The 17,791-nt window shown below is 42.7% G+C and overlaps 1 protein-coding gene across 1 annotated transcript; it reads right to left on the bottom strand.

The window, feature by feature from the left end:
• Nucleotides 1-4,390: 4,390 nt before the first annotated feature.
• On the bottom strand, nucleotides 4,391-17,544 carry LOC122562836 (phospholipase A2, minor isoenzyme-like). Its single transcript, XM_043716090.2, has 4 exons — nucleotides 17,407-17,544; nucleotides 14,249-14,405; nucleotides 11,089-11,216; nucleotides 4,391-4,564 (listed from the first exon to the last, which is right to left on the bottom strand). Exons 1-4 carry the CDS (start codon nucleotides 17,438-17,440, stop codon nucleotides 4,443-4,445), a joined length of 441 nt encoding a protein of 146 aa, XP_043572025.1. The 5' UTR covers nucleotides 17,441-17,544; the 3' UTR covers nucleotides 4,391-4,442.
• Nucleotides 17,545-17,791: the final 247 nt, after the last annotated feature.

Here is a 17,791-nt window from a genome sequence, read left to right as displayed (position 1 = left end):
GAGGAATGAGGCTGGGAGCCTTTGGGGTGGAGAGATAAATGGGAGGGGGGTGGGGCTGGGGAGAAGGTAACAAAGAGTGCAATAGGTGGCTGGAGGTGGGGGTAAGGTGGAGCAGATAGGTGGGAAGGAAGATTGACGGTGGAACAGGTCATGAGGACGTTGCTGAGCTGAAAGGTTGGAACTGGGGTAAGGTGGGAGGAGGGAAAATGAGGAAACTAGTGAAGTCCACATTGATGTCCTGGGTTGAAGGGTCCCGAGGTGGAAGATAAGGTGTTCTTCCTCAGTCGTCGGGTGGTGAGGGAGTTGCAATGCAGGAGGCCCAGGACCTGCATGTCCTCAGCAGAGTGGGAGGGGGAGTTGAAATGGTTGGCCACGGGGTGGTGAGGTTTCATTTGTGCGGGTGTCCCAGAGGTGTTCTCTAAAGCACTCTGCGAGAAAGCGTCCAATCTCCCCAGTGTAGAGGAGACTGCAACAGGTGCAACAGATATAATAAATGACATTTGTGGAAGTGCAGGTGAAACTTTAATGGATGTGGAAGGTTCCTTTGGGGCCTTGGATAGAGGTGAGGGGGGAGGTGTGGGCGCAGGTTTTGCAATTCCTGCGGTAGCAGGGGAAGGTGCAAGGAGGGGAGGGTGGGTTGTTAGGGGGCGTGGACCTGACCAGGTAGTCACGGAGGGAATGGTCTTTGCGGAAAGCGTATGGGATGGGAAGGTACATCCCCACATATGTTCAGGACACCACCCACGCCCTCTACCTCCTCCAAGATGTCCGTTTCCCCGGCCCCCAATGTGTCATCTTCACCATGGACATCCAATCCCTCTACACTTCCATCTGCCATGACCAGGGACTCCACGCCCTCCGTTTCTTTCTCTTCCAACGTCCCCACCAGTACCCTTCCAATTCCTCCTTCCAATCCTCCCACTTACCCCAGGCGAAAGGGGTAGCCATGGGCACCCGCATGGGCCCCAGCTATGCCTGTCTCTGTGTCGGTTACGTAGAACAGTCCATCTTCCGGAGTTACACCAGCACCACTCCCCACCTCTTCCTCCGCTACATTGATGACTGCATCGGCGCCACCTCATGCTCTCACAAGGAGGTCAAACAGTTAACCAATTTCACAAACACATTCTACCCCAACCTGAAATTCATCTGGACCATCTCTGACACCTCCCTCCCCTTCCTAGACCTTTCCACATCCATCCACGACACTGACATTTTTTTACAATCCCACTGACTCCCACAACTACCTGAATTACACCTCTGCCCACCCTACCTCCCGTAAAAATGCTATCCTGTATTCCCAATTCCTCTGCCTCTGCCGCATCTGCTCCCAGGACGACCAGTTCCACCACAGAACACACCAGATGGCCTCCTTCTTTAAAGACCGAAATTTCCCCTCCCACGTGGTTGAAGATGCTCTCCAACGCATCTCATCCACATCCCACACCTCTGTCCTTGAACCCAACCCCTCCAACCACAACAAGGACAGAACGCCCCTGGTCCTCACCTTCCATCCTACCACATAAATCACATCATCTGCTAACATTTCCACCACCTACAAATGGATCCCACCACCAGGGATATATTTCCCTCCCCACCCCTTGCTGCTTTCTGCAAAGACCGTTCCCTCCGCAACTACCTGGTCAGGTCCACACCCCCTAACAAGCCACCCTCCCCTTCTGGCACATTTACCTGCCACTGCAGGAATTGTAAAACATGAGCCCACACCTCCCCCCACACCTCCATTCAAGGTCCCAAAAAGCCTTCCACATCCACCAAAGTTTCACCTGCACATCCATCCATGTAATTTATTGTATCCGTTACTCCCGAGGTGTTCTCCTCTGTACTGGGGAGACTAGATGCCTTCTTGCAGAGCGCTTTAGGGACCATCTCCAGGACACCCACAGCAATCAACCCCACCGCCCCGTGGCCAAACATTTCAACTCCCCCTTCCACACTGCCGAGGACATGCAAGTCCTGGGCCTCCTCTATCGCCACTCCCTCACCACACGACGCCTGGAGGAAAAACACCTTATCTTCTGCCTCAGGACCCTTCAACCCCAGGACATCAATGTGGCCTTCACCAGTTTTCTAATTTTCCCTCCCCCCACCTTACCCCAGTTCCAACCTTTCAGCTTCGCACCGTCCTCATGACCTGTCCCACCTGTCAATCTTCCTTTCCAAATATCCTCTCCACCCTCCTCTTTGACCTATCACCTTTATCGCTACCTCCATCCACCTACTGCACTCTTAGCTACCTTCTCCCCAGCCCCACCCCTCTCTCTTTTATGTCTCCACCCTGGAGGCTCCCAGCCTCATTCCTGATGAAGAGCTCCGGCCCGAAACGTCAATTCTCCTGCTCCTCGGATGCTGCCTGACCTGCTGTGCTTTTCCAGCACCATACTGTCAAGTCTGATCTCCAGCATCTGCAGACCTCACTTTCTCCCTGGGCCTCTGGATGACTAGTCCAGTCACAGTATCATTATGCTACCACCTTTCCAATTTAGATTTCCATAATTTGACAACAAGCCATTAACCTAACTGATCTCTGATTAGCCTAACTGATCTGTACTAGGATTTGTGATCCATATGAAGGCTCTTCTGCGATCCATCACTTAACCTATTAGCATAATCCACTATTCCTTTCTGCCTCGTGTTTATCTAGCTTTCCCTTAAATTTATCAACACTCTTCACCTCAATTATTCCATGTGGTTGTAAATGTCACATTCTAACCATATACCACACTGGTTAAAGAAGATTCTTCTGAATTCCCTACGGGATTTATTAGCAACTATCTTTATTTATGCCTCCTACATTTAGTGTCCTTCACAAGTGGGAATGTTTTCTTTATATGTACAGCATTATACACATAATTTCAAAACATCTATTAGGCCACACTTTCAGGCTTCTCTTTGCTGAAACAAAAAGTCCCAGCCTGTTAGTCTTTCCTGATGGTAATTTACAGCTAGCAGCTGGCTTTGTGCTTTCTTACACACCAATGCAGGTTGAACAGTCTTTTAGGGAAAAACTGATCGATCCCACAAATGCATAGGTCCAAAAACCCCACACAAACACAAATGGCTGGTGTTACGGGAGTACTTGTTGCAGAGCTCCAGGCTAATACAGCTCAGTATGCCAGGGTGGTGTTTTCTGAGCGTATGTATAATTTTAAACCCACCATGGTATTTAAAGTGTACAAATACAGCTAGCAGTAAAAGCATAGGGGAATTATAGTATTGTATGTGGTTGTGGGGGGGGTGGGGTGTTGGAACAACGTGGCCTGAAGTGTTCATTCAGCTTCTGTGGTGCACAATAATTTATAAATACTTAATGAGTACTTGTTGCTTAATCAATTTCTAAACACAGTGTCAGGAAAGTACTGACTTGTTCCTGGTGATGCTTATGAAATCTTTAGAATAATTCTGAATATTAATCTATTTTGCTAAATATAAGATTATTCTGTTGCACTGAATTTATTTTACAAATATACTTTGTTAATGTGGGTCAAAATGGACAGAAGTGTTAAAGGAAAATTGCCCCCATCACCTGATTATCTACTTATTTACTATTTGCAGGAGCTTGCTGTTTGTGAATTGGTTGCTGCATTTCCTACATTACAACAGTGACTACACTTCAGAAGAACCTTAATGCCTTTAAACTCCTGTAGTTATACAAGATGTCATACAATCTTTATTTCTACATATTTCTAATCCTCACCAGTTATTTTTCCTTCTATCCTTTTATTTTAAGTTTTTGTTTAAATTCTCTTTTCACATCTTCCACAGTGACATGATAGCCAAGTGTCTGCATTGCACAGAAATGCAAAAACTATATCTCGTGGCCTCTGAAAATCAGCTTATATTGGGGAAATAATCAAATGCATGAGTTTGAAGAATTTTCTACTGGTAGTTAACAGCATCATATAGATGATTTGATAGTTTCAGACTGTAATGCATCTTCAGAAATGTTTCAAAATAGAACTCAGGCTAGAAATATATCGCAGTGAGTCATATGGCATGCCAGACAGCAGCCGACACAGAATAGTATCTTTCATTCATTCTGGCTTTTCCGAGTTTGATGTGAATCAACAGTAGTTATGCTGCACAGTTGACAACTCTGTTTATTTTGGAACTGCATCAGTTCTCTGGGAACAGTATTTGTATAAATTTAAATCGAAACGTGGAATGTGATACACAAAACAAAATAAAAACCCTGACATTCAAATTAATGAAAAGGTATTCTGGCCTACTCAGTCACTGTAAATCAGAGGTCTTGGGTTTATTCAGGGCTGCTTCTCAGTTTTATTTTGAGATTCTGAAATTGTTTAGTTAACCTTCCTGGACTGTGTGAGTAGGGCTTTACTGTATACAAAGAAGTGGAATAGAAAACTAAGTGAGATTAAACTTTATTTTTATTTTTCACCATGTGATTGCGTACTATTTTAGACACAGTGCTTCTCTGTGTCCAGATGTTTATATTCTTCATTGTATGGGGCTTCAGCAAAGCACATGGCTGCCTGCCGATCACACTCGCAGATATAGGCTTCACAGGGACTGTTATCAGCTGTGGAAGAAAGAAAGAAACAATTTCTAAACCACTTTGGAATAAGCCCTTATACAGAGGCCAGTTTCATTTGGTGTAAGGTCTGTCACTGATTGTCCAGAATACAAACTAGTCAAACACAAAAGACGTTACATTTATCTGTCCTGTTAAGTGTCTGATACACAAAGGAGACTGTATGCATATTTTCATTTCTATTTAGATGAGGTGTGGGCCTTTAAGAATGATTATTTGGAACAGAAAAAAGACTGCTCAGGCCCTCATGGAGATGATACTGTTGTGGTAATGTCATTGATATCACTAACAAGAACTCTGGTGACATGCGTTCAAAGCCCACACGGTATCTGGTGGGATTTAGCTTTCATTAATAAATCTGGAATATAAAGCTTGGCTCGGTGATGGGAAGCATGACAGTTATATTTTGTTGTTGTAAAAACCTAGCTGGTTCTCTAATATATTTTAGGGAAGGAAATATACCGTTCTGGCCTAGCAATCCATTCAGTTCAACAGCTATTAGGGATAGTCAGCAAGCAAAGGCCTTTCTAGCAACACTAACATTCCATGAAAAGTACACAGATAAAATACCCATCACTCACTGAATAATATCACCATTGGCAATTTCTTATCCATATCAAGCCATCTGAATACCTATTAAAATATTGCAAACAAACTTACATTCTCTCCATGAAAGGATTTGGAGGAGCCAGTGTTGGACTGGGGTGGACAACTGGAAGGAAAAGAATATGGGTACTATACGGGTACTCCCAGGGATGGGAGCCTCAGTGGAGGTGTGATGAGTAAGACAGAACAAAGTAGTAAGACATTATATAATTTAAGTAACTTGAATGTAATTTAAGCTAGTATTTATTTAATATATTTGTAGTTTAGTTTTAGTTAAGTAGACAGGTTTGTTTTGGTAGAATAGTGGTTGTTTAGTAACAATGGTGCTATGTTATGGCCTTGTTTTTTGTACTTTTTTTTTCCTGTTTCAATGGTGTTTTGGTTTTCTTTATATATAAATATTTTGTAAAAGATCTTACAAAGCTTTTCAATAAAAATATTTATAAAAAAAACTCAGAGTCAAGATTAAAGTGATGCTGGAAAAGCACAGCAGGCAGGCAGCATCCGAGGAGCAGGAAAATCAACGTTTCAGGCAAAAGCCCTTCATCAGGAAAGGTTTTCCTGCTCCTTGGATGCTGCTTGATCTGTTGCCTGACCACTCTAGTCTTTATTCTGATCTCCAGCATCTGCAGTACTCATTTTCACAAAGTTAAAACTCAGACAACACCAGGTTATAGTCCAACAGGTTTATTTGGCGGCACTAGCTTTCAAAGCGCTGCTTCTTCATCAGGTGGTTGTGGAGCAGAATCATAAGATGCAAAATTTATAGCAAAAGATTAGTGTCATGCAGTTGAAATGATATATTGGACAATCCTAGATAAAGTCTTTTACCTTTTAGAATGGGTTTGTTAGTTTTGGTTCTTTAATATGTAAATCCCAGAACTTTTTTGAAGTCACATTCTCAAGATAGCTTAAGGTTTTATAAAAGAAGGTACCATCTCAGCTCAGACAATGCATTAAAAGTGTGAGATTAAAGTCTGTCTGTATCCCAATCTTGAGTCAGACTGATTCTATTTCTAAAGTGTAATTTACAAGATATTACCCGGATTGACTGTCGGTTATATATTTTTTGAGCAAAATAGAAAGTATATGCAAATATAATTCTGCAAATATAAATTCACCCCATAAATATGTGTGTGCATGCAGGAGAGAGAGAGAGAGAGAGAGACAGAGTGAGTTTGTGCATGTGAATGCATGTGAGAGAGTGGGTGTTTGCGTATGTACAAGCTTGGTAAAGTACGTGTGTGAGTGTAATGGGGTATAAGCATGGGTGTGAGTGCAGGGGGTGTATATGTGTAAGCATGAGAGAGAGCCTGCGTTAGTGTGTGTGTATGTGTGCATGTGTGTGTGTGTGAGAGAGAGTGTATAGTGCAGTGGGTCACCAGTGTGACATGAACCCAAAATCCCGGTTGAGGCCATCCTCAAGGGTACCAAACTTGGCTGTCAGCCTCTGCTCGGCCACTTTGTGTTGTTGCCTGTGCCAAAGTCGGCCTTGGAGGATGGTCACCTGAAGTGACTCAAGATTGGGATAAAGACAGACTTTAACCTCACACCTTTAATGCATCGTCTGAGTTGAGATGGTACCTTTTGTTATAAAACCTGAAGTTATCTTGAGAATATGACTTAAAAGAAGTTCTGGGATTTACATATTAAAGAACAGAAACTAACAAACCCATTCTATAAAATGAAATACTTAATCTAGGATTGTCCAATTTTTCATTGCAGCTGTATGACACCATAATCTTTTGCTATAAATTCTGTGTTTTATGATCCTACTTTATAACCACCTGATGAAGAAGCAGTGCTTCGAAAGCTAGTGTCTCCAAATAAATCTGTTGGACTATAACATGTTGTTGTGTGATTTTTAACTCTGTCCATGAAAGGAGTCTGCAGTCCCATGTGTTGAACAATAGCCATCACGTAGAGCCATGCTATCTTCAAATTCCTAGCTCAGCTGAACAATTTTCAACTTGAACATTAACCCATCTTTTCAAATAGTAAAAGATCTAAAGTGTATTTGGAACATTTTCTGTGTTATCTATAATCTCTCAGTGGTTAACAAGAACAGGAAATTTGGAGAAGATGGAAATATATTGGTAAAAAAAAGTTGAGTACAATGATGTTATTTATTATCATATTTTACTGGGTAATTTGTAAGGTTCCCCATTCCTCAATGAGAATGCTGTTGGAGTTGTTGTTATTTCAGTGAAGTGTACTTCTTAATGTTATGAATTTATCAAAGTTGGGTGTTATATAAACATGGAAAACAACATCTAGAGCTGAGTGAAAATCCTCCCACAATTTTCTAAACTCCTGTCAAATATTCTGGAATCAAATTCATAGGTTACAAGGTTCCATATCAGCTGGAAGAACAGGAGCAGAAAAATAAATCGTTCTGAATAGACGGATGCTAAAATTTAATCCTTTCTTTCCATGAGTACATTGCCTTCAGCTTCAAAGTGTTCCAAAGTGATATCAGGAAAATATAAAGATGAAGCTAAAGTCATTAAGTCTGAATGTGTGAAGAATTCATCACAAAATTATTATGAATTATTAGTACAGTGAGAAATGAATGGCTTTGATTAAATAGGTCTAACAGATGCATGGGCAGGATTTTGGCCCTCGTGTTGGAATAGGTGTGAAATTTCCTATGCTAGTTGGAGAGATGGATCCCCATCATGGTCCTGGAAGTCAGATAGGATGAGGAATGGCTATCTGTCCAGAAGTGGAGGATAATTCATTAAGATAATTAAAAATCCAGCTCGGGCCATTGATCAGGGTGGGCTTTGAATTTTTCAATTAGTTTGTGGGGTCAGATGTACAGCAGATGTCCTTTAAAAAGCTGAGACTTTGAATTCAAACACTGCCATGATTGTCATTTCAGCCTGAACAACTGAAAGGTCGGTAAAGAATCTCATGATCAGTACCGTGGCAGCCCACTCATCCAAAACCCTATCCTTTTTTGGTTTGGGTAATTTGCTGCCAGCAATATTCCTTTTTCCATTATTTTTAAAATAATCTGAGTAAACAAAATCAGTGCAGGTAGCCCCCAAAACGTACAGTAATAAGAATCAAATTCCAAAGAAATCTTACCAATTTATATCAAAATATTATTATGTATTCCAAACATATCCCAGAATCTGTGATGCCTACCTATTGTGGAAAGCCTGCACCATGCTGGTGGAAAAATATGGCATTTCACAATTTGGTGTATTATTTTTGAGCAGGGGACATGCTAATTATGGAGACTATGCGCAGTTACAGCAATGTTGGTTTTTGAGCAGCAAGAACTTTTTTTTTACATTCCCTTTCTTTCCCTGCATGGTCTTTTGTAAAGTCTCCCCCCTTTCCCTCAGAGATTTGAACTTCACACATTTCCTATAGAGCCTCTTTCCTAAGATTTCTGTCTCTTCTTAGTATGGCTGGCTTCTTCTCTTTCCCCAGCGTACATAGTTCTCGCTATGCCTCTTACCAGCTTCTTAGCAAATGTTAGCCTTTGGAGTACAACTTCCATGACTGCTGCTGTCAGTTATCCCTAACACCCAATTCCTCTGCCTCCATTGTATCTGTTCCCAGGAGGAACAATTCCACTCTAGAATATCCCAGATGACCTCCTATTTCAAGGACGGCAATTTGCCCTCCAGCACATCTCCTCTACTTCGCACACCTCCGTCCTTGAACTCCATCCCTCCAACCGCAACAAGCATAGAACCCCCCACCCCACAACCTCCCCTAGTCCTCACCCAATCTCCAGATACAGCGTATTATCCTCCGCCATTTCCGCCACCTACAATCAGACCCCACCACCTGAGATATATTTCCAGCCCCACCCCTATCAGCATTCAGCAGAGACCACGCCATCCGTGACTCCCTTGTTAGGTCCACACCCCTCGCCAACCCACCCTCCATTCCCGGCACCTTCCCTTGTCACTGCAAGAAGTGTAAAACCTGTACTCACATCTCCTCCCGTTACCTCTGTCCAAGGCCCCAAAGGGTCCTTCCACATCCTGCAGAGATTTTCCTGCACATCCAAACACTACCATGTCCATTGCTCTCTATGTGGTCTCTTCTACACTGGGGAGACAGGACGCCAACTCGTGGAATGTTTCAGGGAACATCTCTGGGACACTCGCACCAAACATACCTATCACCCTGTGGCTGACCACTTCAATGCCCCTCCCACTCCGCCAAGGACATGCAACTGCTGGGCCTCCTCCACCGCCAAAATCCAAGCCACCCGACAGCTGGAGGAAGAATGCCTCATCTCCAACCATATGCTCCAACCGCACGGCATCAGTGTTGATTTCACCAGTTTCTTCATCTCCCCTCCGTAGTGCCAATTAACAGATTTTTTAAATTAACTTGCAGGACTTGGGCATCACTGGCTGCTGGCATTTATTGCCTATCCCTAATTGCCCTTGAACTGAGTGGCTTGCTAGGCTATTTCAGAGGGCAATTGAGAGTCAACCACGTTGCGGGTCTGGAATCACATGTAGACCAGATCAGGTGAAGATGGCAGATTTTATTCCCTTAAGGATGTTAGTGAGCCAGGTGAGTTTTACCTGATAGTTAATAATGGTTTAATGGTCGTCAGTAAATTCTTAATTCCAGATATAATTTCCATCATTTGCCCTGTCAGGATTCGAACCAGGGTCCCACAAACATTAGCTGAGTTTCTGGATTCATAGTCTCACCATTATATCACGAGGCCAACATCTCCCCATAATGCCTGTTAATTTCCTTGTTAATGCCACAAGTCATTGACATTGTATCAACAAACACATAGTAGCTACTTGCAAAGTGCAGTTACATTCTTCATGCAGAGGGGCCACATGCTGGTCAAGATTGATTTCCTACATGCCTTTGGTGCTTGCAAATTGAACTTTAGTACCTCAACAATGTTGACATTAGTAGCAAAAGAAGTACAAAAAGTCACTCCTGGGTGAAGGATTACCATTATTCATAGTTCCGAGGGTCCTCTGTGAACCACAGGTTTGATTCATAGAGTCATAGAGATGTACAGCATGAAAACAGACCCTCATCTATCATTAAGTGTTATGATGGTCTGTGCTGAATATCATGTGAAGTTTAGTGTTTGATAGGTCCAGGTTTGAAAGGTGGTGTGACACTGTAGTCACTCTCTTCTTGATCATTTTGGGTAATCAATCAGCCAGTGCAGCAGCTACACTCCAGGTTGCTGCACATGTAGAGTCTGAATATTGATGTATGATCCAGATATGTCCCCTGTTATCCATGTCCAGCATGTCTCACTGTGTGGTGAAATGTGCTCAGCCCCCATCAGCCAGGATATGCCACTGATGACTACTCTGAGGTCTAAGAAACTTGAATTATAAAATGCCTCTGCAACCTGAACACAAGAAAGGAAATTCCAACTGGGACCCATGCTCCTAATCACTAGCCAGTAATTAGACCTCAAGTGAGGCTAACATTGGACATAAATGTGATGCCTCCCTGATCAAACAGCTTCACAGGAGAGCCTCCCATCTGAAGGATGGCCCATTGGTGAGGACTTGATGCTCAGGAAAATACTGAGAGTGTGTTACAAAACTGGCAACCTGGGAAAATGAGGCCAAGCTCGATTTTGTTTATTACAGGATTTTGGGACAGGTAGTTTTAGTCAGAATGGGGTCAAAGGCCATTTGGAGTGCAGGATCTTGGGGCTGTGAAGCAGCAAGATGGATTACTGTCTGGAACCATGCTCTATCATTGCAGCACTTTGCTAAATTGTCCAGTTAAAATTATTTGAGCCAATTAAAATTGTTTAAATTACAAAAATTAGAAAAGTGACAACCTTTAGACAACCTTTTGGCCAACTGCTTGGAGACAACCTACCTCTGTGACAGTTTGAAGTAGGAATTACAGAAGTCTAAGTGAAGAATACTTACGGCCACAAGTGATCATGTCACTAGAACAGGAGTATTTGTACAATTTGATGTAAGGGTTGTCATAGATTGGCCGGCATTCCTTAATCTTGCTGGCTCCTCCATAGCAGTGATCATGGATCTGACAGCATCTGGATTTGTACAGAGACAGAATCATTTTAGTCACTGTGAATACAGTCCCTCTGAATCTTTAACCAATCAGCAGCCAAATTCTAGGTTCAGATTCCAATCTTCATTCTCAGTTCTCAGGCATCTGGATTCAACAAATAGGTTCATATGTCCACAAGTGGTACTTAGCCATAAAATTGAAAATAATTTAGAATTAATAAATTCTGAAAAAAAACTGTTTCTGAGTAGCATTGTCATTGCTATATCCTATTATTGTGTGGAGCAGTACATTTTAGTGTTCACAATTCCCTTCATCTCAATTACCCAATGTTGCCCAGTGCTGTCAAAAGCTATTTGTATATGAATTCTGGATTCAGATTATAATAATCCTATTTGCAATGGATGCAGAAGATGACATTGGGTCTCCTCTACATCGGGGAGACGGGACGCTTTCTTGCAGATTGTTTCAGAGAACATCTCTGGGCCATCCGCACCCACCAACCCCACTGCCCCGTGGCTAAGCATTTCAAATCCCCCTCCCACTCCGTCAAGGACATGCAGGTCCTGGGCTCCTCCACCGCTAAACTGTTACCACCTGATGTTTGGAGGAGGAACGCCTCATTTTCTGCCTTGGGACCCTGCAACCACGCAGGATAAATGTGGATTTCAACAGCTTCCTCATTTCCCATTCCCCCCCCCCCCCCCCACGTTATCCCAGTCCCAAGCCTCCAATTCAGCACTGCCCTCTGGACCCGTCGATCACTGCTCCCTCCGACCTATCACTTTCTCCCTCACCTTCATCCACCTATCGCTTTCCCAGCTACCTCCCACCGACCCCATCCCCTCCCATTTATCTCTCAGCCCCGACCCATAAGCCTCATTCCTGATGAAGGACTCCGGCCCAAAACATTGATTCTCCTGCTCCTCGGATGCTGCCTGACCGGCTGTGTTTTTCCAGCACCACACTCTCGACCACAAGTGCCTCACCCTCTGTTCTTCATCAACATTTAACAAACAACTGAATGCATTTAAGGCTGAGATGGTTGTTGACCTCTAGATGTTTTTTAAAAAATGAATCACACTGCTCAGACATGTTCTGAAATACTTCTGGAGTAGGTAGGACTTGAACCCAAGCCTTGTGGCCCAATGGTAGGGGTCCTGCCACATTGTAGATCTCTCAAGAAACCAAGAGATATGGGGAACAGGTGGGAGACTTCAGGCAGAACATAAGTCATGATTGTATGGAATGACAGAGTAGGCACAAATAGCTGTATGGTCTACTTCTGCTCATATTTCCCTTGTGTCTATTACCTCCAACAGTGCAATACTTAGTCCTCCTACTCTGGAGGACCAGCTGAGGCTAATGCTCAAGCTGTGGAGTGTACCTAAAACTGATTCCATGGCTACAGTATAGAAGGAGAGCTTGCAGTCTGTTGTATCAATGCCAACTGATATTCTCCTCTCTGCAGGACAAGTAACAAATGTTAGAAGGGAACAGACGAGTACATATGAAGAATGACCACTGATACCAGGTACTTAAGCATCATTGAATAACTTTAAGGGATGAAGGAAGAAAATCAGAGTATAAACAAGCAATGAGTAATATTTAATGGAGATGAGGGTCTCACCCTCCAGTCAGGGAGAGAAATCAAGAACCTTAGTGCTTTACCTGTTTCCATGCCCTTTTTAAACTCCCCATCACCTCTTTATTCCTTGCCCTCACACCCTTCAGCTGCAAGGAATTGGAAACCATTGTTAAAATGAGGTTGAATTGTTCTGAAGAAGGGTCACTGGACTCGAAACGTTAACTGTTTTCTCTCCACAGATGCTTCCAAATCTGCTGAGTTTCTCTAGCAGTTTCTGTTTTTGTGTATTTCAGATCTACAGCATCTGCCTTTCTTTTATCGAAATGTTCTGTGTAGATTTAGAAAATCCACTTGGCTTTTATACTCTACAGCTTTATTTGTGAAGCCCATGAAAAGTTCAGGTTTCAAAAAAGTACACTTTACAATCATGGCTTTGTTAGACAATCATATACAATTTGGTTTTAACCAAGGTAAGGCCCTACACACTGTCAAGTGAAGAGCTCAACTGCACTTAAAGTAGAGCATCATTGAGGAATCCAGACCACAGTTGAATGATGGCAAGACGGAAATGGAAATGGGAAGTAGGGGTGGGGGCAGTTGGCAGCAAGTTCAGTCTCTCAGTGGGACCCATCCTTCCCCAATGTCAGAATCCTTCAAATACTGAGTGCCCTTGAATTAAAGACACTGCATCACCACCTAATCCCCTAGAAGGATATCAGCAGCTCCAAAGATATTTTATTTTCAGTCACATTACATGGCAATCCCCACAGCTGCTGCTGAGTGATTTTCAGCAATGGTGGAATGAGATTCTTAAATGGGAATTCATTGCCTACTTAAGGGTCTCGATTGGCAGTATTGTGGAAGGCTGTTGATAAGCCTTTCGACTCTGAATATAATCAGGATATAGAGATACAAGTGTTGGACGGGGATGTACAAAGTTAAAAATCACACAACATCAGATTATAGTCCAACAGATTTAATTGGAAGCACTAGCTTTCGGAGCGCTGCTCCTTCATCAGGTGGTTGCGGAGTATAAGATTGTAAGACACAGAATTTATAGCAGAAGTTTACAGTGTGATGTAACTTAAACTTCTGCTATAAATTCTGTGCCTTACAATCTTATACTCCGCAACCACCTGATGAAGGAGCAGCGCTCCGAAAGCTAGTGCTTCCAATTAAACCTGTTGGACTACAATCTGATGTTGTGTGATTTTTAACTTTGTACACCCCAGCCCAACACCGGCATCTCCAAATCATGATTCTCAAGGGTATTTAGAGACAGGTCTTGATTATGCTTGTGATGTCCATATCCCAAGAATTAATTTTTAAAAACTCAGATATTTCACCCATTCTTCTGACAGGGTTGACTGACATTTAGTTAGGGAGTTTAATTGAATTTCCAGTTACATTTTATTCAGATTTTTAATCTTTCATTCCCCATCCCAGGTAAACAGAAGAGCTCATGTTACCTGTCCAGTTCATCAACTGGAGTTCCAGTCCCTCCAAATCCACAGTAACACCCATAATCACTGTAGTCAAACACAGGATGACTGTTCGGAACAGCACACTTGATCATGTTACGGAACTGCCAAATGGCATTGGGCTGAAAACTTTCTCCTCGAGCACCTGAAACACAGAATAGACAACTAGCTTGGATATCCTCCACACTGAGGAGTGTGATTTCAAATAATCTGGATTAGTGGTGCTGGAAGAGCACAGCAGTTCAGGCAGCATCCGAGGAGCAGTAAAATCGATGTTTCAGGCAAAAGCCCTTCATCTATTCCTGATGAAGAGCTTTTGCTCGAAACATCGATTTTACTGCTCCTCGGATGCTGCCTGAACTGCTGTGCTCTTCCAGCACCACTAATCCAGAATCTGGTTTCCAACATCTGCAGTCATTGTTTTTACCTGATTTCAAAGAATGCCGAACCTATACTTCTACAACATCCTTCATGATTCGATGACTCATGGTCTTAAGGTATCCCCTGTATTTTTACAGCTAATTATTTGTACTCAATATTATAGGGAAACACAGTGACTAATTTCTGCACAGCATGATCCCATAAACAATAGTTTAGATAATGACCAGATAATTTACCAAGGCTACTTAGATAGCACCTTTCAGAGCCACTAAATTAAGAAGGACAAGGTCAGCAGACTTATGGGAATATTGCCAACAAGTTACCTCCAATACTGAAGGAATGGTGAACTCACCATCCTGATTTGGAAATATATTGACATTCCTTCAGTGTCAAACTCCTGGAAATCTCTCACAGTATTGTGCATGTACCTTCACCAAATGTACTTCAGCAGTTTGAGAAGGCAGCTCACACCATCTTCTCAAGAGTAGCGAACTACAGGGAGTAAATGCTGGCCCAGCATGTGACAGCCACAGCCCATGAATGAATAAAATAAAGTGCTTCAGGGATGATTTTGAGGATGAACTGTTTGCCAGTATAGCAGAAAGAACTCTGCTACTGTTCTTTACATTCAGCACATAGGGCCTCATCCAAAAAATGGCACCTCTGACAGTGCTGCACTGGTGTGTCAGCCTGGATTATATACTCATGGAAATGGAGTCCTCTGATTTAGAGGTAATAATGTTTGAGACAAGGTTGACAGTTGTATGCCTTTACAATAAGATATCAACATTGTTGTTTTGAACTTCAGTCATGATTCAATATGTTAACGCACTGTGGTTTGCACTGTGTTGGATCAGACTGGCCAGAGTGGATTTGGCTATTCTTTTGGGCTGAGTGTGCTGATCACATCTGATGCAGCAGCAGTAACACTGCAGTGTCTGTGTTTGGTCTGGATTCTGTGATGACTACCCAATTTGGTTGATCCAAGCATATGTTTATTAGCATCAGAATGGTATCATACACAATAAAATAAAACCAAAATACAGCAGGAATTGGAGATCTCCCTTCACAGATACTGTCAGACATGCTGAGTTTCTCCTGATCTTCCTGTTTTATTTTTGGGTATCTAGCACAGGTGTATGTATGTGGCATATTAATCAGCCAACAACCACTGTCTCAGTTCAAACATCAATACACCAGAGAGTGGTCAGGAGCCGTAAAGGTGTACCCAAATATTATCAATTTGGGCGGCACGGTGGCACAGTGGTTAGCACTGCTGCCTCACAGCTCCAGAGACCCAGGTTCAATTCCCGCCTCAGGCGACTGACTGTGTGGAGTTTGTACATTCTGCCTGTGCCTGCATGGGTTTCCTCCGGGTGCTCCGGTTTCCTCCCACAGTCCAAAAAATGTGCAGGTCAGGTGAATTGGCCACGCTAAATTGCCCATAGTATTAGATGTAGGGGAATGGGTATGGGTGGGTGCGCTTCGGCGGGTCGGTGTGGACTTGTTGGGCCGGAGGGCCTGTTTCCACACTGTAAGTAATCTAATCAATCTTACTGAGACAAGTGGAGAACATTGGGAGTCTAGTTCCCTAACTAATTTAAAAAGCTACCTATATCTATAGGTTGTTTACATTTATCTATCTGGTTCCATTTCTATCTATCCAACAGTACTAAAGAGAATCCCCTCCAATGGCTACTCTTCGCATGCCTACACTGCCGAAGAACTCTCCAAAGATCTGTGGCCTCCGGTTACCTCTCATCTATAGGATGCCATTTGTCAACAGCATCATGTATCATGTTCAGGTTGAAATTAAATACAGATAACACTCAGCTTCACCATTCTCTTTCAATCCCTTCACTGTCTCTAATTTGTCATAGCCTTTGTCCAGTATTGAAGGAGCATAAATATTTTCTAATTGAATATTGGAAAGTATAAATCCATTGCCTTGGTCCCACCACAAGAGCTGTTCCCGAGCCACTGACTACATCCTACTCCTTAGTCAGTCTCTGAGACTAAACCAAATTGTTTGCAACCTTAGCATCCTACCTAACTTTGATATAAGCTTCCAACTCTAAATCTGCCCCATAACCAAGTGCATCTACCTCTTCAGTTAAATAATGCCTACATCTAAACCTACCACAGCTCATCTGCTGCTGAAACACATCAGTAATACCTAAAGGCCCCCATTTTGCACTTTCTGTAAACCTGAGCTAATCCAAAACTCTTCTGCCTGTCGCTTGTTTCACACTAAATATGTTCAGTTATCACCCATGTGCTCACTGACCTGCATTGGCTCCTGTTCCAGCACCACCTTGATTATAAAATTCACATCCAGGTATTCAAATTCTTCCTCACCCCGCCTATGTTTGTTAACTCTTCCTGCCATACAAACCTGCAAGATCTCTGTGCTGCAACAATTCTGGTCCCTTGCAAATCTCTGATTCTCATTGCGTTACCAAGCCTTCAGCTCCTGGGATCCTAAGGTCTAGAATTACCTTTCTAATATTTTTTGTCTCACATTTCTCTCTCATGTCTTTAAGTTACAGCCTAAAACTTGCCTCTTGATGAAGCATTAGATCTTCTGCTCTAATGTCTTGATGTTGCAGTTTGTTTGATACCACTCCTGTAATGCTAGGATATTTTTACTGCTGGGCGCTATAAATTCAAGTTGTTGTTGCACTCAACAGTTTTCTTTTAAAGAGACATTTAGACAAATGTTATTGCTTATAATTATATAAAACACAATACTCTGCATTTCTTACCAGCAAATAAAAAAATGAAGAACAGGCACCACATGCTCCCCTCTTGTGTTGCAACTGAATTGTAGACCGCAAGGGAGGAGCCCAGAGGCTCAAACTTTATACCCAAATGTTGACCTTCAGAGTTCAAAAGACCCTGTGTAATCAAACCAGAAGCTGACTGGACAGGTGGACCCCTTCACAGACAGTGAGAGGACAAACTAATCAAATCTATGTTGACAGTTTCAATGAAGTTCAATTTGCTAAGCAACAGCAAATAATTGCTGTATGACCAATAGCTGCTGTCAGATCTCACTTTGTAACTTGAACGATTGTTATCTTGAAAAACATAACCTGAACTAATACAGGTTCAACCAGTATTACCTCCACCAGTAAGACCCTCATATTG

Source organism: Chiloscyllium plagiosum, unplaced genomic scaffold (genome assembly GCF_037043375.1).
Source record: "Chiloscyllium plagiosum isolate Xiang-an unplaced genomic scaffold, Cpla_swu_hap1 HiC_scaffold_24, whole genome shotgun sequence".
In the NCBI taxonomy this organism is placed as follows: domain Eukaryota; kingdom Metazoa; phylum Chordata; class Chondrichthyes; order Orectolobiformes; family Hemiscylliidae; genus Chiloscyllium; species Chiloscyllium plagiosum.
The sequence above is the reverse complement of the archived record's forward strand: the minus strand, read 5'-3'. Positions and strand labels throughout refer to the sequence as shown.

What these genes read in the sequence shown, in the direction of transcription:
- LOC122562836 (XM_043716090.2), bottom strand. Translation starts at nt 17,440, where the DNA reads ATGTGGTGCCTGTTCTTCATTTTTTTATTTGCTG. An exon ending in CCAGTTGATGAACTGGACAG is followed by an intron (nt 11,217 to 14,248) that starts GTAACATGAGCT and finishes GTACAAATCCAG; the next exon opens with ATGCTGTCAGATCCATGATC. An exon ending in TGACATGATCACTTGTGGCC is followed by an intron (nt 4,565 to 11,088) that starts GTAAGTATTCTT and finishes TTTCTTCCACAG; the next exon opens with CTGATAACAGTCCCTGTGAA.